Source organism: Tyto alba, unplaced genomic scaffold, assembly GCF_018691265.1.
Source record: "Tyto alba isolate M040663 unplaced genomic scaffold, T.alba_DEE_v4.0 Super-Scaffold_1, whole genome shotgun sequence".
In the NCBI taxonomy this organism is placed as follows: Eukaryota; Metazoa; Chordata; class Aves; order Strigiformes; family Tytonidae; genus Tyto; species Tyto alba.
Genome location: NW_024881261.1, coordinates 19578374 through 19602258, shown reverse-complemented (window position 1 = coordinate 19602258; position 23885 = coordinate 19578374). Strand labels below are relative to the sequence as shown.

Genomic DNA, 23885 nt, shown 5'->3' with positions numbered 1-23885 from the left:
TATTTGGTGTTTCTCCGGGTCCGTTCTCAAATTCCTCGGTCGTTGCTGTTTTTTTTTTTCCTGGGTCCGCCGCTCCGTCTGTGTTATTCTTCTATGCAGGTCCCTGTTCGGGCGCCATCTTGCGGAGCCGCGGACGAACGACACGCCGAGACGGGTTCAGTGTGGGTGATAGAGCATCAATCAACGTGTGTCTTTATTGGTCCAGGGTACATATATTTATCCAGACAATGATAATTATTATGCCTACTAGTCACTAGCTGATTGGCTTAAGCTCCAAAGGTCGTATTCGCACGGTCCACCCACCTGCAGTTAGCTTACAGCACAACCCTCTCACAACACTAAGTTTCTCATGCTACTATTTCTGATTCCTGTTGACTTGTTTTCAATACACGACAGTACCGTAACACAGTGTTTCTCAGACCACCGTTATCATAACACTGGGTTTCTCAGACCACTATTCCTAATTCCCCTTAACCTGTTTTCGACACACCACGGTACACAGGGCTGAAGCGTCCTTGACATTCCTCCTGTATCAGCAGCTGTGAGCAGCTGCAGACAAACCCTAGTGAGGCTCAGCATCAGCAGCTAGAGCAGGCTCTGATCATACAATTGCTCGGTGGGCTCAGGACCCTTGTCTCTGAGCCATTCTCCAACAAGACCCCACAGATTTCAGCTCATGCAGGATGAGATGACTGTATGAACAATGTGGTACCACTCCTACAAATATTTGGAGTAGCCAAATGTCTAGCTAGAAATCCTCAGTACTCTTGTTTGCAAGATTAAATGTGTGTTTATAGTATAATACTGAATATACTTGCGATTGCTGTATTACATTGCAAGTGCTATAATTTTATAGGTTGTGTTCTCCATAGCAAGAATCCCATATATCATATCTTATTTCCCTACAAATGCTGATTACCAATTGGTCACGTAAGGAATATTAGTGTATGTTGGGAAACACCCATAGTTTTCTGGATAAGTCAGATTTTATCAATAGGATTAATCTAGGGTAGGTAAAACATTAATGCCCAGAAGTACAGTTTGAGAAAAGTGTTAGCTATGTAGGAGAGCATGCCCTCAGCTGTCTACTAAGTGTGCCAAAGGCTGATTTATGGAAAATAGAAACTGACATCTTATATAGACTCGTTCAGGTAGAAAACCAGAAGTACAAAATGTTGAAAAGTGAGCTAATAAGGAACAGCTTTGTTCTTCCTCCAATTATTTTCTTCTGTCACACTAAAATTGTTTTCCCATGTCCTTGCTGGTGCTCTATTCTCTTCCCTAGGGTGCAACTTGGGCTGTTCTGTGATTCTGTGATATTGTTGTTCCAGTTCAAAGGCCACCAGTTCACCCTCTGCACTGGGGCAGCATGATGAGTGTTTTAGCACTAGATTTTTGACCTTTAAAGGAGCACCAGAGCTATTTCTTCATAAATGGACATAGGGTTCCTGGGGGAAGAAAATTAGTTACAGTTTTCACCTAGCACTTTTCATGGTTGTGCTCTAAGCTGCTCCTTGCAGTCCTACAGGAGATCAGTATAACAACCCCATCTTCTTGTTAAGCAATAAATTACAAGGTTTCATCACTACAGTGTGTGTAGGTGAACCAGGTATAAGAGACTTCAAGGATGTTTTTGAGGGAGCTCTTCTTGGGCCAGAAAAACATCAGGAGGAAAACCATAAAGTTTCTACTATGAGAGAAGCCAAGGGGTGAAGCTGATGGGTGGTCAATAAACAGGAAGAATGCTGCCATGGCAATGTTAGAGATGACCATCACAATGGGATACTCAATTACAACTTGATTGGACTAAATGATACAAGGATTTAATGGGCAATGAGAAGACTTGCAGGGACAGAAGGGCTACCAGCAGAGAGATTAAATGAAGGAGCATAGAGGATCTACAAAAATTGTTTTGGTGGCATTGTATCAAATAGAGAGAAAAAAGTTGCTAGAGTCAAGCTTTGAAAAGGGAAGTTTAAGTATAATATGTTGAGATGTGGGTGGAATGACAGAATAGATAATGCAATCTTTTGAGATACCTAGGTAAAGAAAACCAGCAAAATCTGGAAAAAGCCTAAAAATCAAGATTGAGAGGGATTACTGAAGTCACGAATTAAGTGGAGAGTAATTTAGAAATTCCAGGACTATTATAAAACATTTGTGATAATAGTGAAATTTTTCTTCATCTGAACTGGTGCAGTTGGGTCACAAAATGACACGTAGTCTCATTATTGGAAAAATTTTTTGTCTAAATCTGCACTTGTAACATATATAAATTAATTTATTTGAAAGGAACTAATCATCTACCTATATCATTAAGACTGCTGTGAGAAGAGCAGACCATAGCTGTAGTTCACAAAATCAAAGAAAAATTTGTTTGATTTAGTTTGTCTGAAATACTTTATCGGAGATTATTTAATTTCAGCACATGCAAGCAGACTTCAAATGCATCTAATTGTGAAATGTTTTCAGGAATATAATGATAGTAATGCATCACCTTGTCACCTTGGCTAGAAATTATTTCTCTACAAAAAAGCTTTCCTAGGAGAAATGCAAAAATCAATTTCCCAATCAACCCAACATCTAGCGCTATCAGTGCAGTAAGTTATGTCACTTGATGGTCACTCCTGCCTAGATGGCTAAATGACATGTGGGCTTTTTTGCTTTTATGATTTCCTTTACATCTTCCTGCTTGTATATCTATTCTTCTCAAATATTCACAATGTATTTAAGACTTTCACATTTATTATAACCATGCTGTTAGGATTCACATATATATGATTAAGTTCACATTTTTTAAAATTGTATTTTATTTAAGTTAATTTTTAAAATTATTTAACTGGAGGTTAAACCATGTACAGGAGTGTTCGCCACAAATTGAATGAAAAACCTGAATAACTTAACACTTTAAACTACAAAAGGAAGCTTTTCTACAATGAACTTATATATGCAAAAAGATAATAGAGAAAGAAAAAATATTAAAAATTATAAAAATAAACCTAAAAAGTTATAAAAATATATAAAAATATTTTTCCAAAGTTGCTTCCTAAAAATCCACTGGTCCAGGATCAAAACTCAAAAAAGCATATCACTAAACTAGTGATCACCCTCTTTCCCTATCTCCCATTAATACCTTCGTTACAGACACTCGAGATGCCAGAAGTGCTTCTTGGATCAGAAACAGCTGCCAAATTGTTTTTTGCTCTGTTATGGTCTCGCACAAATGTTTTTATATTTATTTATGCCTTTGGAATAAGATCCTCAAAGAAAATACCAAAGAAAGAGAAGTTGTCTTAGATATACACATATTAAATTCCCCTCTCCTCATTTTTGCCTCATGGGGCTCTGTTTCATCAGACCACTTGAAATTCACTTAGTCTTATTGATTTCAATGAGACTGACACATGATTAAATGTGTGTTTATATGCTTTGGTCACTAATGGGGAATGTATGCATAAATAGTTTACTGAAGCAGAACAATGTTCTTTGCTTGCCTTTTAAATATGGGAGTGTGTAGATATATATTCATATCTCTAGATATGTACACATATGTAAATACACACATGCATAATACCACTCAGGTGCCTAGCTAGCAGATCAATAAATGCAGTCAATAATTTCTCAGAGCCAAGTTGTCACAGGTGTAGAGTTGTACCTCACCAGGCCTTTGCAGCATGGACCTTTCCCCTATGTAAAAATGCTGCATGTCAGACTCTCTAGAGAGGACAATTTCATATGACTTCTTCTCAGTGTCAAGCCTAATAGCAATATTGGATGAAAATTCAAAATACTGTTGCTGCCTAGATTTTGTGGCAGGTGGAAGGGTCTCTAATAATGGTGTCAAATTTAACCATATTTGACGTGGTAATCAGGTCTCAACTCATCCTCAGGTAGGTTTATTTGATGCTCAATACCTAAAGGTATTCAATAGTATTGAAAAAATATAGGAGAGGTCCCTGGCAAGCCTGCTGATTTCTGTTTCGGGAAGGGCTGTAATTTTTTTTAGTTCTTCTCTTACATCTAAATCCCCAGGTTCCTGGTACTCTGCATCAATCTTCATACCTGCTACATCATTAATTTTGCCATTCTGGTTTCACCGTATGCTCCTATTTTTTAGCCATATTAATCTTTTAGTGTCTAGTCTCTTTAGTTCAGCCTGCATTTGTTTCCTTGCTTCCATCATGAGATATACAGTCTTAAATTTCAAGCCTCACTTACTTTAGCCCTTTGATCAATCATATATGGTACTTAGGGTAAACGGTGTAGCATATATATAGCCATCTGTAGGGCCCTATAACATTAATATTCAAGGATGTATTACACCTTGTAGTCTATGCTGTTAACTGAATGAAGGAGGTGATTTTGATATTCATCTTATGCCACATTCTCTTGTTCCATTTTACTCCAGGTGTTGCTTAGTTTTCAAGTCCTTTGGAGTTAAGGAATCCGACAAATTTGTTTTACTCAGATTATGTCCATGTGGACACAGCTCTGTGTATATATAACCCCCAAGCAGCTATATGCAATAACTCAGTAGAAGGAACGAGATGCTGCTCAGCCTAGCTGAGGAGGAGGCTGAAGCTGTCCGGGAGGAGCACTGCCTTGTGCTGCTGTGGTGGGTGAGCACACTGGCACGGCTCTACCATGTTGCTAATTATGTGCCTTGCCATGCAGAAATGTCATGTTGGAGTTTTAATTGCTCAGTGTTGTGTATTGTGAGAATCTTCACAATGAACTCATTTGATTTCACGCAGACTCTCATAAAGAAAACTTTTCTACAAACTACTTGGTGTATTTATTGTTTGTAACCTCTATCTTTACCTGCTTTTCCCAGTCTGAGCCCTTCTGCATATCTAGACAGTCAGGAGGCATTGCACTTGGGCTGGTAAGGAAATTTCAATCTGGGATTGTCAGAAAAAAACCCAAGAATGTGCTAAACTGAAAGACCAGCAAAGACACAACAAGCTCAATACAAGAAAAGGTGAATGAGGATTTTGTTTTGTGATACTGTGCTAGAAAAACATTTGATGTAATCAGTTTTGATGCAAGACAGCTCTTTTTGACAGTAAGAATAAAGACTTATTAATTATACTTGAAGATGCAAGGAGGTTGATAATTAACTTGTAGATGTTAAACTATCTATGCTGACTAGAAATCAAAGTACCAGTTATTAATATTACTTCCTGCACTTTCGATAACAAGTACCCTTTATTGAAAAATAGTTTCATAATGTAATATAGAAGACAGTGGAGTTAAGAAAACAACAAATGCATGTGTTAACAAACTAACCCTTTTTTTTCCAGAATGCCATTCATTTCCAAAGGGAATAATTAAATAGTTTGTAGAAAAATCAGTCTGGTGTCATCCTTCAAAGTAACTTACGTTATTACTTACATACTTACATTGAAGACCCTGCTTTATTGCTGACATAAGTTAGAAAGCTTAAGCATAAGACCACAGGGTGCTTCTTTTGTTCCAGTAGTGCAGAACCCTCTGGAACATAGTTTTATCAGTCTATATGGCTCTGTATTTTACTTTCAATAACTGTGGAGAGTACTGAGGCAGGTTTTGATTTATCTCTGAATTCTCTGAGTTCTATTGATTTACGTACAGATTCAATGTTTTCCTTGCTATTATAAATGTGGAATTTTTTCACCCCAGGGAACATTTCTTGAGTTTTCTTGAAACTGAGTTTAGATTTAACACAGGCTTCATTCACAAATGGCTGCTTCCTTTGCAATATATAACATGACTTTTAAATAGATTACATCAGTGGGGGATTCATTTATGGTAGTTTTATGGCAAAAAACTGTAAGGTAATCTATCTGTCAGCCTTAACGGGCTATGAAGAACTTGTTCTGATGCTGTTATATCCTAAACAATTCTTGAAACAAAAGAATTATGGTGGAGTGAATCCTTTGTCTGCAACCTACAGTGTTAGGTAAGTACACGTATTACATAAGAACATTCCTTTAAAATTCAAGAAATTACAATTTTATCAGTGACAGACTATGATATATGTTTACTGACACTTTGCATTACAGAGGATCATATAATTGAGTTAGTTGAAATCTCAGACTACAAATATGACACCACAGTGCTTTTGACTGCCAAGCCAGCTTTTTGTAAATATGAGCTCAGACAAGATGCCCTGTTTTGAATGTTCTGTTTAATTCACTGTAAAAGCATGAAAACTTCTTTTCATCTTTGAATCCATGGATAAAGTGTGCAATTAATTGCTACCAGTGAGTTCTGAAACACTGAAGGACAGAAGGACCTGCAAACCATTAATTCAGTTCATTAAATACAGATCCTATTACCATAGGTTAATAAATCCGTTTGGTTTTTAAACACAAAACATAATTCTTTCTCCCTTGTGTTACATAACAAAACAGTTATAAAATGGTGGTTTTCTTCAAATTCATTAAATTTGTTTCTATTCTAGAACAGTTTGACATGTAACACCATTTAAAACAGCTTTAATCTGTAGCTCATGTCTGTTAATCTTTAGTTAGAAGTATTATTCACTTATTACAAAACTTAAATTTTAAGATTCTGAATACATGTGCACTAAACTATATAACTTCTGGTATATCTACATCATGCCCTTTTGGTCAGCAAAGACAAGTTTCAAGTTCAAAACAAAGGTTATATTTACCTGCAAATCTGTACATGTCAATAATTTCTAAATCATGAGACTTAATTACTCCTTGTGAAAGATAGCAGAATGTACAAATGCAAGGACTAAAACTGATCTTTTAATCAAGAATTTTTGCTTGCTGGTTTAAATCTTAAGTAAAAGGTGATTTAAGAATTTCAGTTTAACAGAATTGCACAACCATGAAAAATTGGTTTAACTAAAAATTTTCAGAATCTTTTTAAAGAGGAAGTGAACTTCTGAAAGTTTTTGGGTTTTTTTTGTGCTGAATCATCATCATGGCAGATCAAAGGAAGTATAGGAGGAAAAACTTTTCTGTAGTTTGGTCCTTTGTGACCTTTCATAGCCAGCATAAACTAGAACTTGCTAATGGCTTTTAACATGGTGTACAGGATATAGGGATGCAGAGAGATGCACCCAGACTCTGCTATGCAGCCCTGTCATGGTTTGAAACTGGTCAGCAGTCAACCACTCTGCAGCCACTCATCCACCCTCCACCCCAACCTGGGAATGGGGGAGGGAATTGGAGGGGTAAAGGGAGACTCGCAGGTTGAGATAGAAACAGTTTAATAACACTAATAAAATGAAAATAATGACAGCAATAGAAAATATAAATGGGCAATGCACAATGCAGTTGCTCACCACCCGCTGACCAATACCCAGCCCATTCCCAGCTAGTGATCCCAAAAGACCAAGATCCTGCAGTTGCAATCCTGGAATAAAGAGAGAGAGCCCCTTCCTGACCGCCCCTCCTCTATATGCTGAGCATGATGTTACATGATATGGAATATTTCATTGGCTAGTTTGGATCTGGTGCTCTGGCCTTGCTGCCTCCCTGCTTCTTGTGCACTTGCGAATGGGCAGGACATGGGGAGTTGGAGAGTCCTTGAAATCTCAGCAGCAGCTGAAAACATCAGTGTTCTATCAGAATTCTTCTCATACCAAACCCAATGCTGAATCTAAAACACAGAACTATTCTAGTTACCAAAAAAGAACATTAACTCTATTCCAGTCCAAACCAGGACAAACCCATAACACATTGTAGCAATCACAGGCCCATCATCTTGAGCTACTTATGTGTTGAAAATAATCTATAATTAAAAAAAAAAAAAAAATGTTCTTTCTATAAGAAGGAGAAAATGAATCCTGCATCTTCTAGTAAACAACAACTGGAACATGTTTGCTTCATGGGTCCTTGTGGATTAAAATTAGCCAGCCAGCAGATGTATTTCTGTGGCACCAGCAAAAGACACGGCTGTTTGTTTCCACTATAATCCACGAAGGATTGATGTGCTCCAGTTTCTTTCAAAGTCTTTGCTAGCCAAGAAGTAAAATTCTGTACTACGATTTAAAAAGATTGAAATATTTATCAAATGTCAGTTGGAGGACAGAGATACCTGCATAAGTTTGTATCCTAACTTATCTCAGGACGATTCTGTCTTTTATCAGTAGTCAGTCTTTTCTACTACTTTGTTTACTAAACCGTACTTTAGGCTCTACAGACCGTAACTTGCAGATAAGACTTTGAAGTCTAAATGTAAAAAGGTATATCTGTGTGAATTGCAGTTTATGGAACTATAGCAGATAAAAATAAATACGGTTTTGGACCTCATTCAGGTTATTTTTTTTTCTAGGTATGCATTTTACAACCTGCTATGTTGTGTAATTAGCTAATAAGGTAGGCCAATTCATGGAAATGGAGAAAATTCAATCTATTTACAGTATTTTCTATGTGATAATTTAACAAACTAAACAATGTTCTTTCACCCTGTCAATTATCTGGGACAGTTCTAAATGGAGCATTTTAAAGGCTATAGCATTCAGCAACAGAATAATTTTGAGTAACATTTTTAAACTTGCTGTGTTGTAAAAGCTTTTATGCTTACAGTCTGAAGATCTTTCACCCAGAAAAGTCATATTGGAGCAGAAGAATAAGAAGCTGCATATTGTAAAAGTTGCCATCAATTCTCAAGTTTTCAGTATTGTATTTGGATATTTTTGGAACTGTTACCTAGGCTTACTCTGCCAAATCCAAGCTTATACTATGTTAGATATTAATATATGATATGCAGCAGGTACTTTGTTAGCTTCAGTTATGCTCTGTGAAAGCATTTTTGCCACCTAAACTTTTGTGGATAACTAGGAATCAGGGATAAATTCACTAGGATAAATCCAAATAATGAAGCTTGCCCAATTTCTGAGTTCCAAATGCTGAGTGTTAGGATGCAGAACTTTCTTCATAAGGCCTCACTGAAGCAAGTCATATCACATCAGTATTAATGTAATGGCTGAATAACTGCCTCGGGTTCTAAGCCCTTCCTGCAAGTTATATTTTTCAGGTTGTGTTTAATACATATTCATAGCACCTGCTCATTTTTTCATTAATGGGAAAAATATCAGTACTTTCTTATTAAAGTCTTGTGAAGTTTCAGGTGAGGGAACTTCATATTTGCATTTTGAGAGTATATTTGTAAATTGTACCACAGACTTATGCTGTACTAAACAATCAGAGGACAATCATAATGTCTAAACCCTCTCTAAACTGGACTTGTCTGGGCTCCCTCTTTGGGTTTATCTGGCCTGCCTTCCTCCTTGCAGAATTTGCTACAGCAAATTCACTTCCCAATCTGCCTTTTTTTAGCAGGAAATTAGCTATCCTGCATTTTCACAAAGTGTATAGGATGAAGAGATCCTAGTCTTGCAGAGGTAAACTGAATTAATAAATAATCTTAAAATCATCTTTAAAATAAACGTGTGGTTACTTTTGCATGGCAAATGTCAACTGCTGATCAAGATCATAGACAGTGGTTGAACTGCAGTGTAAGGGAAGATGTTCCAGTTTATAGGCTCTGGCTTTATGGTGGCAAGGCCAGACTGGGGATTTGGATTAGTCTGGAAAAGAGGGCCTTGGGGATGCAAGTAGAACTTAGAGGTAAAAAATAGCAATAAATTTATATAAAGGGTTTCTAGGAGAGACCAAAACGATAGGAGACTCTGATAATAAACATCAATATTTTATAGGCTTAGAAAATAACCTTGCAAAATCACATTGAGAAACATTGTGAAGTAATGACCTGTTAGGATAGTCAATTTTCTGAGTGGAATATATGTATCCACACAGGATTAAGTTATATCAGGAAAGGCATTTATTATCGTCTGTTGACATGCTCCGAGATGCAGAGTAATGTGTGTAGCAACAAATAGCTGCTGATTTTCTCAGCATGATTTTGAAGAAATTAATTTTCTCAGTTTTTAAGTGAATAATCAATAATAGAACAAAATATCCATAATGGATCAAAAGTTTTGTATCCAGTGAGTACTTTATATGAAGAGCTAGTGGATGTATAGCATTAAAGCCTTTAAAAAGTAAATATGAACTAGTAATTCAAGCAGCAAGATGAACATAGAATTAAAGACTATAGATAAATGACTTAAATACACATATTGGTTGATTTTGGTTTTCATCGTACAGAAGTTCACTGTCTATATGCAAATTACCAGTAACACAGGATTTTTCTTACTTACCATAACTCAAAAATGCATCATAACAAATGAATTACTACTGTTGCTAATAGAAACATGTCTTCAAATACAAAAAAATGGAAAGTTCCAAATGAGGGTTTAAGTCACTCTCTGGTAAGCTGTATTAATGAATATAATCATTCACTGTAAAATAACATTTCTATTCCCCTGTTAGCTGCACAGTGGCTCTGCGGACTTAATAATTTTCATTGCATCTTAGTTAATCTTCAGAGAGAACAGTATATGTTTTCTTTTAGATAATTAAAGCCAGTAATATAATATCCATTACTTTATCCACATGTTTGTGCCAGCATACCGTGAAAATAATTGTATTAAATCCAATGTAGGGCTTAACTTCTTAGGTGTCTGATGCCCAAAATGAAATGCCAATGACTATGTTAGGTATGCAGGTTTCCTCTGAAGTGTCTGAGTAGAGGCTGGGAGCCTCAGGGTGGGATCTGAGAGCAATAAAGCTTCCCTCAACTAGCCAGTATAATACTCTGTCTTATACTTGAAACTATTTTCTGGAACTGGGGTATGCCTACTATGTTTTGGGCTCATTCCTAGTGATGGGTGTCTATGCTCTTTTCTTTCAAATATCTCAGTAAGACTCTATTTTCATTGAAAGGGCAATTATATGGTGGGCATTTTATAGAAAAAAGTCAGTGTTTATAACACTTGTTACGGACACTGATCCTTACCCTAAAAGAGCTGATCCTCAGCTGTCTCTTGATAAAGCACCAAATTACCAAAGTCTTCTGACTTGATGGTGGAAACGTTTCCCTTTCTGCTACTGAAGTAATTCTCTTTTACAGGGAAAAACATTTGAGATCTGTGAGCCAACAGAATCTCTAGAGGCTTGATACTGTATGGTGTGGTGATGAAGATCATATGGGGAATAGTAAACCTGAGTCACAGTTTCTGCTCGCAGAATTTTATCCACAATGTTGACTGCACTTTTACAATACCTTCACTGGATAAAAACTCCTTAAATGTAAATGTCATGGTTTGAGCCCAGTGGGCAACTGAGCACCACCAGCCCTCCACTCACCCCTCCGTGCTCAGGAATAGGAAGGAGAAAATAAAGCAAAAGATTCTGGAGGCAGGATAAGGACAGGGAGGGATGACTCACCTGTTATGGTTATGAGCAAGACAGACTTGTTAGGGGAAGAAAAAGAACATCAATTTAATTCAAACACTAAAACCAACAACACTTAACAGACAGAGTAGGGCAGTGAGAAGCATTACCACATCTTAAAAACACCTCCCCCCACTCATCCCTTCTTTCTGGGCTCAGTTTTGTTCCCTATCTCCCTACCTCCTCCACCTCAGCAGCATAGGGGGCAGGGAACGGGGGTTATGGTAAGACCGCTGCTCCTTCTTCCTCAGGGGGAGGACTCCTCACATTATCCTCTGCTCCAGCATAGTATTCCTCTCACAAGAGACAGTCCTCCACAAACTTTCTCTGGCATGAGTCCTTCCCATAGGATGTGTTTTTCCCAAGAAGCTCCAGTGTGGGTCCCCCTGCAATGTGTTGCAGTCTTCCCAGTGCCAAACTACAACAGCAGGGGCTTCTTCCAATAAAGTCCTAGACTTCTTTGGGCATAGTCACCTGCTCTGGCGTGGGGTCCTCCATCTCCTCCATCAGTGAGCTCCATGGTGGCAGGAGGCATCCCTGCCATCTCACCATGGGATACAGGGCGGGGACTCTGCACTGGCGCACCTCACTGCTTCCCCCTCCTTTCTTCCACTGACGTGGAAGTGAGTGTTTGCATAGATGTCTTCCTCACAACTCCTCCTCACAACTCCAACTCCTCCTCCCAGGTTCCCTTTCTTAAATACATTATTGCAGAGGCACAACCACTGTTGCTAATTGGCTCAGTCTCGTTGCAGAGGCAGGTCTGATTTGGAGCTGGTGGAGCTTCGAGAAGCTTCTCACAGGGGGCCAACACTGTTGCCCCCTCCCTCACTACCAAAAACTCTGCCACACAAACCCAACACAGTAAATTAACATCTTAAGTACTAGGCTGTGGAGTCATCTACCCCTTCAGTTCCATTTTACTCCAATTAACGTCGAATCACTTTCTGCAAAGGGTCTTCACCAGAAGGGACAGACAATGCTTCTATCACTCTGGAGGTTGTGGATTTGATGTGAGACTTGATGCCAGATTTTTCATGTGCTCAGTAAGTGCTCTGACCATTTGATAAGAAACATAGATACTACCACTATCACAACCATCTCTAAAAGGAGGTGACTGGATCTGTGACATATGGAGCTCTGGTTCTCGTGCGTGCAGAGTCCATGCTCTCAGTCTGTGCTTGTTGGATGGGCAACTTGGGCAGGGAATCTCCTGTTCCTGTGGGCTGGATTCGGCTCTGCAGTCCTCTGGCTCAGGAGCAGACCTCTGTGCCTTGCAGGAGCTTACAGTCAAACAGAGAAGTGGCTGTTTGGAGGCAACCATGCTGTGGTGGCAGCTAGGTGGGGTTTGATTGGATCACAGTTCTAGAAATATTTAATTGAATCACACAAAGCTTTTCCTTTAGGGTAAGTTCTTAGATATACTGTATTCCTGATCAAAAATTACTATTTGTTGGCCACATGTGTGACAAAACTAGAACTTGGTTTCACTTTGTTATCGCACTCCAATTTGAAAGCAAGCTTTTCCAGTGGGGGTAGGTCTTAGTGATTTGAAACAGGCAGCAGATTTTCTGCTGGTTTTCTCTTTGCTTTTTCTTGCCCTTGCTGTCCTTTTCAAGAAATTGATCTCTCACCATATCTTAATCTTCATAACATTTTATATGAGAGAGAAGCTTGCAGCTGGGCATTTTTCTCCAATGACTCATCAATAAATCATAATGAATAAAATAAGTTTATTTAGCTAATTTCTATCCAGCTGTAAGTTGTTATTAAAATTCAGTTTCCTACCAGTAAGTACTCCTTAGAAATCATATTTTATTCAATCTGTAATTCTATGGAGCTATTAATAGTGATAATATACCTGTGACATTGTAATAGCAAGAGTGAAAATCAAATCAACATTCTGCTGACAGAATAAGAGCAGTAAATGTCAAACTAACGAATATAGAGTGGGCATATATAAATGTCCTAGGAGATTAGAGAGGTTCTTCGCATTTCTCATTTTAAGCATAGATTGTCCTAAGTTTCACCATGTAAAGGAAGTTTACACAGTTCATCTGCCCTGGCTGTAACTTCATCAGAAATCGTTTAAGAAAGGCTTGATATTCTTGCTAAAAATTAATTAATGGTTAATGTCCAGCTTCACAAGAATAAAGTAAGAACTAGGATAGCACAAATATTCCTTTCCATTTCAGCTAGACTCAGAAAGATGGGAACTGAAAAGGTGAGGCTTTTCGCCTCTGTTCCATTCCCACAAACCAAATCCTCAGAGGGAGCTGGATGAGACATTTCACACAGGACACTTCTCCAGGAAGAAAGAGCTGATTGTGACCTGGTGTGCCCAGAGAAAATGTTTGGTGATCTGACTTTGGGTGTGGCTCTGTAGTCCTCACTGAGCAATTATTCTTTAGCAATCTGTGCTTTGAGGGCAGACATGCCATGGTGTGTTCCAGAGCTGACCAGGGCAGGCAGCACACTGGCGTATGTCCCATCTCTCTCAGTGCCCACCCACCCTGCTCCCCTCCCCATGGACACATCAGGGGGAACAGGGCTGGGGATGAAACTTGCACTCAAGTCTTGTGGTACACACCCTGGGTGTACAGCTGGATTCAGGCACTGGGAAGTAACCCTAGACTGAGAACACAGGTATAACCTGTTTGGTTTCCCTTTGTTCTGAAGAGCTGCGTATACACGTTTACTGTCTCAGGTACTTCCTTCACTGGCTTCTCTGATGCGATTTCCTATCATGGTCTGTGCTGCTGTTTGTGTATTTCACTTTTTTGTGCATGTGGTGATTGAAACCATACAGGATGCGATTTGTTCGGAACATTCAAATGGTTACATGTAAAACTGATTTTTTTGAGAACAGTTTCAAAATACGCTGTCTTCTAAAAATATCTTTTATGACATGCTGTCAAAGGTAGTCAAATGATCATATGTGGCTGTCTCATTTATTGGTTTATTTTGATTCAGCTGGAAATAATTTCTGCTCCTTTGAGTAAATACCCAACTTAGATACATGGTATTTTTTGACAAAGGATTCAGATAGGTATTCAACTATGGAAGAAGATGTTGGCTAAAGAAATAAGCATTGATACAACAGAGGACAAAGGAAGAAAACCTTTGCATAAACAAAATATATTATAAAACTTGGCAATATTGTTTTCTGTGGATGTCCCAAGTCAGATGTCCACTGTGCGTTGAATAGATCATCTGAGGCATAATATAGATGCCAAATATGTACTTTAAAGCCTGGTATATCTAAAGCATGCTTGGGTTGAGAGGCTGTAGATTAATGTTTCCTAGCCTGTGGCCTTTAAACTACCACTATTAGTAAAAAATCTGAAAGTGGTCCTCAAATTATGGGAAAAATGTTTGAAGGAAAAGGACAGAATTATGTTGTACTCATGTATGCACTCCTGCAAGGAAACAAAATGGGTGTGAATGGAAGTAAGATACAAACATTTAAAATTATTTGTTTATAATTACAATAATTTTGACTACACTAACCAAGGCCTTTGGATTTTTTTAAAAGAAATGTTAGGTCATCCATTGTTAATAAACAAGTCTAAAGTCAGAGGATTTCCTAGACAATATGCTATTATGACATCTTTAACTAGAACTAGAAGCAAATCCAAATTTAGATTATGTTATTCAAGAAATTGGACAAAATATCCTTTCCAGTCTGAGCAATCTTCTCTGGAGTGAAATGCAACTAAAATTTTTGATCATTTGACCTTCACTTAAAAGGCATGAATAGATGAAACCAGCTTTTGCTTAGGAGCAATTAGTCTTGACCAGCTCAGTAGGGCCTGAGCAAGTGTTCTTTGTATCAGCTGTTGTGCTGAACAAACCAAACCACCCTTTCATCAGAGGAGGTGTTAAAATTTCCCATCTCTCATTCTTCCAGTTCAGTGCTATCCAACAAGTGTAGATAGCTTTCTTTAACATTAATTTTGATACAGTCTTTTAAATGAGTCAAGCAGAAAAAAGTCGGACATTTTTTGTAGATGAGAATGTCTTTCATGAATCTAAATTAAAATCACTTAAACAAATGGATTCTCTATTTTCTGTAGCATTAGTTCAAAGAAAGCACGTGACAGGAATTAGTATTCAGTACACTTTTTATTTTATTGTATAAAAGTAATCACCTTTTAAATACTATCCAAATTAATATTTTAATATTTCTCTGGGATTATACATTTTAAAAGCATAATATAACTCAGTACCTGATACAGAAGAACCCTATTTCCTTTTTTACTAAATTAGTCTGCTGTATAAATTTGTGTCATTTGTAATGCAAGTGGCAGCAATTCTTTTTTTTTTTACAAATAAGACAAATTACAACCAAATACACTCAATATTTTCAGTGCAGGCCACTTACAACTTGAGGAACTTAATCTCCTTGTATTTGTATTTCTTGGTAAGCTCTTTGTAGGAAATAGTTTCTTATGTTAACTGTCATTATGCTTTACTAGATCCCATCAAGGAGAAATATATGACTTAAAATACATAGTTTCAGCTCGATCCTCTGGTGACTTTTGCATATTAAAAGTCCCAGCTGACTGAAATAATATATAAAATTCACTTTATCTATTAAAATTATCAATAATATCTGACTGTTTTCATATTGTACATAGATATGTTTTTCATGCTTTCATGTTCCTTTTTCAACAGTACTTCTTGTGATAATAAGAACTTTATTCTTTTATCATTGTATTTGGGTTTTGCTCAGGTCTGAAACAAATTAATCACTTTGTCATATGAATAAAACTAGCTAGTTTAGCAAGAACTTTACACTAGAGTCAAGTGAGCAGGTACGAAAAGGCTTTAAGTTTGTAAAGAACAGATCAACCTAGACAAAAAACAGATGAAGAGGGAAGGACAGGAGAGATACAGTAAAGGTGTAGTAGGCGAGTCCACCAAACACCTCAGCTGTCTGTTGACCCCAAGAATACAGATGGAGAACAAGACATACTGGGGCGCATAGTGAAAGATCAAGGGTTTTGTAAAACTTTTGGGAAATTAATTTTAATTATTAAAATTGACAACTGCAGTCATAACTGCCATAAGGCAGCCCTCTGAAAATGCAAACTGCTCGCTGTCATATTCAGGAACAGGTTTGGTGACAGAGATAGAAAGGCATTTTCTATAGATCCAGAACTGTGAGTCTGAGCCTTATTTCTGGCATTATTCACTCTGCTAAACTTACATCTGCAGTCCAGGGACTTGGATTATCTCAGTGTAAAGCAGGTCTGTGTGCTGCTTTTGTACTGCTGACTACAGAAACTACTAAAAGATCAACTGGTTATCCCAATAGGCCATCTAATCTCTTGACTTCTTTTGATCAGCCCTACTTTTTCTTTAATCGTCTAAAATATTGTATGTATTTTTTGCTAGTCAGGAATATGTACTTAGCCTTGAGTGACTTTTCTAGTTACCGTGTGGGTTTATGCGTTGGTTTGAGAGAGGTGACAGACCTGACAGTTACAGTAGGAAAAAAATGAGCTTCATCTTGTATGACAAAGTATCAGTATTCTGTAGTTCCCATTGGTTTTGTGTTGCTTACGTGTCCGAAAATTTCCTGGATAAAAAAATCTTTATGAAAAAAACAGGTAGAACTCAATTTTGTAGGTCCATGATGCTGCAGATTATTGTAAAATATTCTCATAATTTCTGCAAGATTCTGGAAATGTAATAGATATTAAAAGAAACAAATGTTTATTATCTAATAATAAATTTGTTGCCTTCTTCTCATGAGACAGTACCATTCTAAAATATGACAGCTGGTTTTGTGAGTTATATATATGTACACTTATTTTTTTCTAGAATTGTAGATCGCTAAAAGTTCTTCCTGACTCTTTTGTCTTCCATTATATTTCTCCCAAAATGTCCATTTTCACTTAAGCTTAAAAACAGCATTAAAAAACCCCCAGGAATTTTTACAGAAAGGTATCACTGGTAGCATTTTTTCATCTGGGATTTTTTTAACCATTTAGTTTATTTATATGATGTATAATTTTTCCATTTCACTTGAAGTTAACATTTTGACACAGCGTTGTGGACAAGAAAAGTGCCAGTCTAATTTATCTAAGTAAAATTGTTTCATTGCCTTTGTAAGGTGGATTTTCAAGTGAGACTGTAATGCTTAAAAAGAAATTTCAGAGTATGACCACTGCCCTTTATTTTAAGGTTTGGGTTTTTAAAAGAAGAAAAATTTTTTTTTTTTTTTACTATTGTATTTATGGATATATCATCTCTCTTTCTCATTATGTCCAGTTATAATATTATTTGCCAGCGTAATTTTTACATCGGCTGAGTTTCTCTGAATGTATTCTCATGTAATTCAACTGGAACAGGTCCATTGATCATTGACAATAACTGTCCCATTTCCTGTTAAATACTTAAGGGTAACCAGGTAAAAAGCAGTGCTGTGTAATTCAGTTTGGGAAATAAAGCAAATTATAAGACTCATTTTGTTTCAAATGCAGATTTCAGTGATTAGTTTTATCAGTGAATATTGAAGAGTCTTGCTGACCCAGTACAATGAAAACATGCTACTCTGGTGCTCTCTTGTCAGTTTAGGGTGTCAGGATAGTGAGCAGAAGACGGATTAGGCTCTCTCCTAGGTTTTACATAGGCTTAACATGGATTGATTTGCATGCCATATTTATCTCTTGCTGATAAGTAATGAATTGGCCCGTGCTGGTATGCCTGGCTCCTTATTTAGATAACTAGTGTGAATTTATATATTGATTTGAACAAAGGAAATCAAAGCTGTAATCGCATGTTCAGTCAGTGGATGATTTACCAGCAGTGTTTCAGTTAAACTGCAAGTAGGAGACTAAGTTATCACAAATCATATGGCTATGGAAATAAGGCAGGTGCTTACCGAAATGTAGCTTTATAGAAGACAGCGTTTAGGAATGGTCTATCCCATTGCATTATGGATTGTATAACCACACATAGTTTAGAAACTCTGAGAGGAAATAAATATGAGAAGCTCAAAAAAAAAGTGTTCAAAGGCATATTTAAGGAATGATCCCTTGAATCAGTTTTCCATGGGACAAGTGGTCATTAACACTTGCCTATTTAATTTTTGTCAAGTCAAAAGGGTTTATTTTAATTATAACCAAACATTGACAGAAATAACACTTCTTAAACACATTAAAAAAAAAAAAAAACAAAAAAAACAGAAAAACAAACAAATGTTGTAATTCTCAGTCTAGTCTGGCTAGCTGGTAAGACAAAAAGCAAAGTGCTATGGAAATTCTCCGGCCTTTTATAGTTATTTGACTTAAAATGAGAGAAAATTGTTTTTTATAAATTGGAAGATGACAAAAATTGCATTAAAGCAAAGCAATCATATTTGTAATTTAACTGTGGTGTAATACGTGTGCGTTCTAATCCTGTCCCTTAACCTTTGTCAGAGCATAACTGAAGGCAGCTTTTTTAAAATGTTAGGAAGAATAAACAATGTGTATATTAACAAGTAAACAGACATTTACTTGGTACAACAGAATGCTTTCACAAAAATAAGTCTTTTATTGTTGCCTTTCTTGATCCCATTCCAGTGCAGAGCATCTCTAACACAAGCACTGAAAGCATCCACAGAGCCACCATTTGCTTGAAAACCTTTTTGTAGTACAACCAAATATAATCAGTATCACTGACAACCCCTAAATATTAATACAAATGTCGCGATCCACAAGCATGGTAAACATAAATGAATGCTCTTCTACATTGCTGAATGTAGTGAAAATTTGTACAGTGCTTTATCTTTGAGTTTTAGTTGCATTTCTTTTTCCCCGCTCTGTGTCAAACTCTTATTGCTGAAGTGATTTGGCTTTCTCAGGAAGAAAACTATTTTCATTTGTATATAGCAGCACTTTTCTTCATAACAAACAAGATGTGACTACTTCCAACAGAAATGTATTTAATGTAACGTGTTGAGCTCATTGAGTATTTTAAGCACATTCCCATCAAAAGAAGATGAAGTACATTTCATAAATCTATCCAGTTCTTCAGAAGACAACTCTTCATTTTTCTTCTTCCAGTTCTGGTCTGGCTTTTTCTGGCTGCCTTGATGCACAGTTGGTCTTGACTCTTTTTCCCTGGAGAAATCAGAACTTCTTCCATTTTTAAAAAAGTGGATGAACTAGATGAGCGATGTCCTGGAATGACTAAAAGTCCTAATCTAGATACCACTGAAAGAAATGGAAATATTTCTTAAAAGGCAGTTACATCATGGCTAATGAGGTAATTCTCAGAGATATAAGAGGTCCCATAAAAAGAAGGAAGCTAGGGGAAAGTAGAGGATGCAGGTAGTTTTCAAGTCCTATGTACTCATCACATTTTGGTTTGCTGTGTGAACTGGGGAAGTTCCCAGTCCCTTATATAGAATTCAGTGGCAGAATACCAAAACTGCTTCAGAAAATGCAGATGGTTTTACTGAGAGCCTCACATCTGGCCCAGCCTTCTAGCCTCTGGTGGCAGCACAAGCTGACATGTGTCACTGATCACAGAGACCTCACACGTGCAAGAGAGGGAGGAAGAAGCCATGGAAATAATGAAGACTTCTCCCTCAATTTCATAAAATATCTTTGCATGGAATATACGTCTTAACTGCAGTGACACTGTATTTTATCCTACCTATAACACCATCACTAATTAAAATTAGGGCAAATTTCTTCCTTTATTCTCAAGTTTAGTGAAGGGAAGAACCAATCCTCTACAGTAACCAGGCTGAAATGTTGTAACAGAAACATCTGTGAGTTTGCAAAACAGGTTTTCAGAGAATCCCAACTCCAGTTCTGCCTGGCTATAGCATGAAGCAAGGTACTCCTTTGTCTTGTTACAGCCTCCCTGTTGAAATTACTGAATTATTCACCTCAGTAAATGTATCAGGAGTAGGCATTTTAGAGACAAACCTGCATATTAACTCATTTAAAATATTTCATTACATGAAAAAACATCTTGGCAAAAATGGATCCAAATTAAAGGAAGGCATATATCCAAGTTCAAAACTAGATAAAAAGGAAAGCAAGGTTTTTAAAAAAATGTTATGTTTTAGCTAACTGTAGGTGTTTTTTTAAAGCCAGAATAAAATTCTGGACTTTATATAATTTGCCTTAGGAAATGTTATTTTCTGTTGATGTATTGCATCCATTGGAGGAACAACTTTAAAGAACATATACGGACAAAAGCTATTTCATTATTATGGCTAAAAGTTTTCTTTTATAAATATTTGTAATTCCAAACCATTTTGGTGCTGATGATGTTGATTGTTTTCTGGGCTGACAGGGGATTATTTTGGAAAGAGAATACTATTATTTAAAAAGTGCTTATTTTACAGCATTAACTTTATCTGTCTAATGGAACATCTGTTTGGTTGGTTGGTTGGGTTTTTTTGTAATTGCAGGTTAAAGGTCCTTAGCATGCTTTTCATTTGTATCTACTTCTTGCTTTGAAGAGAGAAATATAATTTATGGCTTTGTCAAAAATATTTGCTGTATTACAAGCTAAGAAAAGCTACAAGTATTCTGTAAGGAACAGATAGGCTCTCTGCTTCTTTGCAATGAAATATCCAAAATGTTTCAAGTTCTTTATGCTTGTCTGGTTCCCATGTTACTTTTTAATTACTTCTGTTATTTCTTATCTATCAAGATAAATATTTGTGTTTTATTAATGCCCATAGATTGTAGAGTCAATAGGTACCTTGAATAGGTCCTTGATAGTACATCAGTATACAGAAGGTATACATTCTCTTTACAGCAAACACTTACTAAGGTAAAACCTCAAAACCAAGTAACTTGCTTCAGCATTCCTTAGTGAAAGTCTTCATTAGTTAAATGTGCAAGAAAAACGGTCTCTAAAATTGTTGGCTAGTAGCTCTTACTCAGTTTGGAAACACATACCATTAAGGTATTAATTTCTGTATTTCTATGAAGCAACTGTAATATTTTGTCATTTTGCTGTTTAAATGTTGAGATTACAAAAACATCACCATTGTTTGTGGGTTTGTTTTGCTTTTGCAACTGTTGTTGGGAAGTAAATGTTCATTTAATTTGCCTAATTTTATCTTTTTATTGCAACCATCTTCAGAATGGTAGATTTCACTGAAAAATCTCTGCTGTTTTATCATAGACCTGCTGAAATCCTGGTTAGATGAGCCAAACATGCAGTTTTCTGAGATATTAGTGAGTTTATCCAGATGCTTTCTGCTATATTTTTCCATGTTTTAAAACATATTCTCCAGAAGGGCTGAACTAAGTATACTACAGTGGCTTGCTTTCTCTTCTCTTGCAGAAAGTAAAAACAAGTATACTGTAAACACAATTTTCTGGAACGAGCAAGACCACACAACTACTGAATTAAGGAAATATTGTTGCTTTTGATTGAGTAGATAGAAAACTAAAAGTAATATATTTATTCAGTCTGGTATGTTGGTTTATAAAATATATTGGTCTCATCTGGAAACTTTGATACATCTGTATGCATTTTTTTTCTGAAGTAACTTGGTTAGTTCTATGTAAAAGATCATAAATAACAGAAATAATAATTTCAATCAGTAAAGTCACAAAGTTACAAATCATAAAAATATTATCCCCTACAGTAACCGTATATTAATATGTTTAAGAAAACACAGTGTCTCAGTGAAGGTTTTTTTGGCTTGCATCAGATAAAAATTAGTCTGGGAATCATAAGCATCTTTTGGTTTTCAGTAAGTAAAAGCCATTCTGCCCTACTGGAAATATTGCTACATGAGAAGGGGTTTGGCAACACAGCAAGGCAGCTGAAAGAGGTGCCAGAATAGCGAGTGTGGGGAACGACAGGCCTATTTGGCAAAATATTTAGAAAGTGGGTATAGAAAACGGTATTAATTCACTTCAAATTCATGTTGAACCTACTCGTTAGTGGCAATAACTACTTAAGAGATTAAAATCAGTAAGGAGTTTGTATTTCTTGCTTGTTGCAAAGATTGCTTTTCTTATGCAGTGTTTATTAGGCCATTTTTAAATTTGTTTACTTGAGCCCTCCTCTTAAAAGAAAAATAAAAAATCCAGTCCTCACCATTCCTACCTCCTCACACTTTTAAATGAAGGGGTGAGTGTCTTCTGAGATATTAATAATTTTGCACATTAAGACTATTTCCCATGTCTCTGAATTTTCTCTCTTCTCTCTCCCTGTGTCTTCCTGAGAAACGTTGTTTTAAAAGAGAACTGATTCTTAAGCAAACCGTGAACAGGATTTGATGATACACTGATCTTGCACATTTTCTATTTGAATAGGTTTTCATGAAAGATAAGAAAAATAGTATCAAAAGCTAAATTGATAGCTAGGGGAAAGCAACAGAACAAATGACATTGCTTCAGAACACCTTCCAGTTCTGTACCTACAGCATCTTGGTCAGTAATCCCAAAACTTACCTCAATAATGTTCTTCTAATGATGCTGCACTGACCCCAGTGTCTGGAGCAGGGGCTGCCTGGAATTTAGTTTTCCTGACATAAAGCAAGGAGGAGGGAGTAAGTGATTCTCTCTGCATTATTTATACTATTAATTTGATAAGGAAATCCCTTCTTTATGTCTCGTTGTAGATTTATTTCCCACTGTTTGACATATCATTCTGCAGGTGGTGATAGCTAGTAAATCATCTAAACAGAGCATGAAAAACATTGCTTTTCTTCTCATGAAACTGAAGTGTGGAGCAATAGACATATAATAATGAGATATTACCATAAACTCACATGTTTTACTACTCTGCTATTTCTATTATTACCCAGTAAGACCCTTGCTATACAGTCTGGAGTTTGGTAAGTGCTAATACTGTGTTACAGTATTAAACCTACAGGCTGGTAGACTGCAGGAGCTGGGAGAAAATGTTTGGAATGAGGCCTCTGCCACAGATGGCATCTCTCAAAAAAGCAGTAATAAGTGAGCAAGGGATGTACAGTTTTCATGATGCATTGATACTGCAACAAAAGCTTGAGTTTTATTTGAATGCTGAGGAAAAATACCATGAGGAATGCTGTATGTTGTTACTGACTGGTTCTACTGCAGATTAACTGCTACTGGCAAATGGGAGAGTGGTTCACAGTAGGCTAGCAGAACATTTAAAGGCAGTCCTCAGCAGGAATGGCAACAAAGAAATATAGTCATATGTGACACCTGAGAGTACCTGAGCAACAGTTACTGATGTGACTCTGGGTAATTAACTCAATAGAAAGAAACAGAGATGAGAGTGTGCAAAATGGGCAGGGAAGACTGCAAAACTAGCCAGACTAAACTCTTCACAAAACCATTATCTCAAGTTCTCCTCCAAGAGCATTGCTTACACTGAGGAAAATGGTTCACTCTAAGTCTATTCATCTAGAGAGCTTATTGTAAGCTGCTTTGTGTCTTGTTTATTGAGGAAAAATGACATAAATATGGTGAATCTGAGCAGGATGAGACTAGAAGGATGCAAGGGACTTCCTGGTAAAGTACAACCTGTACATTGCCTACTATATTACTGTCATGAGGCATGCTATTGAAAGACTGCTTCAAATGAAGGAGACTCATCCAG

General features: G+C 36.8%; 1 protein-coding gene across 3 annotated transcripts in view; it reads right to left on the bottom strand.

The window, feature by feature from the left end:
• HTR7 (5-hydroxytryptamine receptor 7) overlaps positions 1-23885 on the bottom strand; it is a 121813-nt gene that overhangs the window by 65161 nt on the left and 32767 nt on the right. For 2 of the 3 annotated variants that reach the window (XR_006165120.1, XM_042790492.1), the window contains exon 3: positions 15554-19525. The exons of the other annotated variant lie outside the window; for it this stretch is intronic. Coding sequence is in view for 1 of the 2 variants with exons in the window: in XM_042790492.1 (XP_042646426.1) it covers positions 19516-19525 (10 nt within the window). In the remaining variant the exon portion in view is untranslated. Of the gene's footprint in view, positions 1-15553; positions 19526-23885 lie in introns of those variants that run through there. 3 annotated transcript variants of the gene reach the window in all.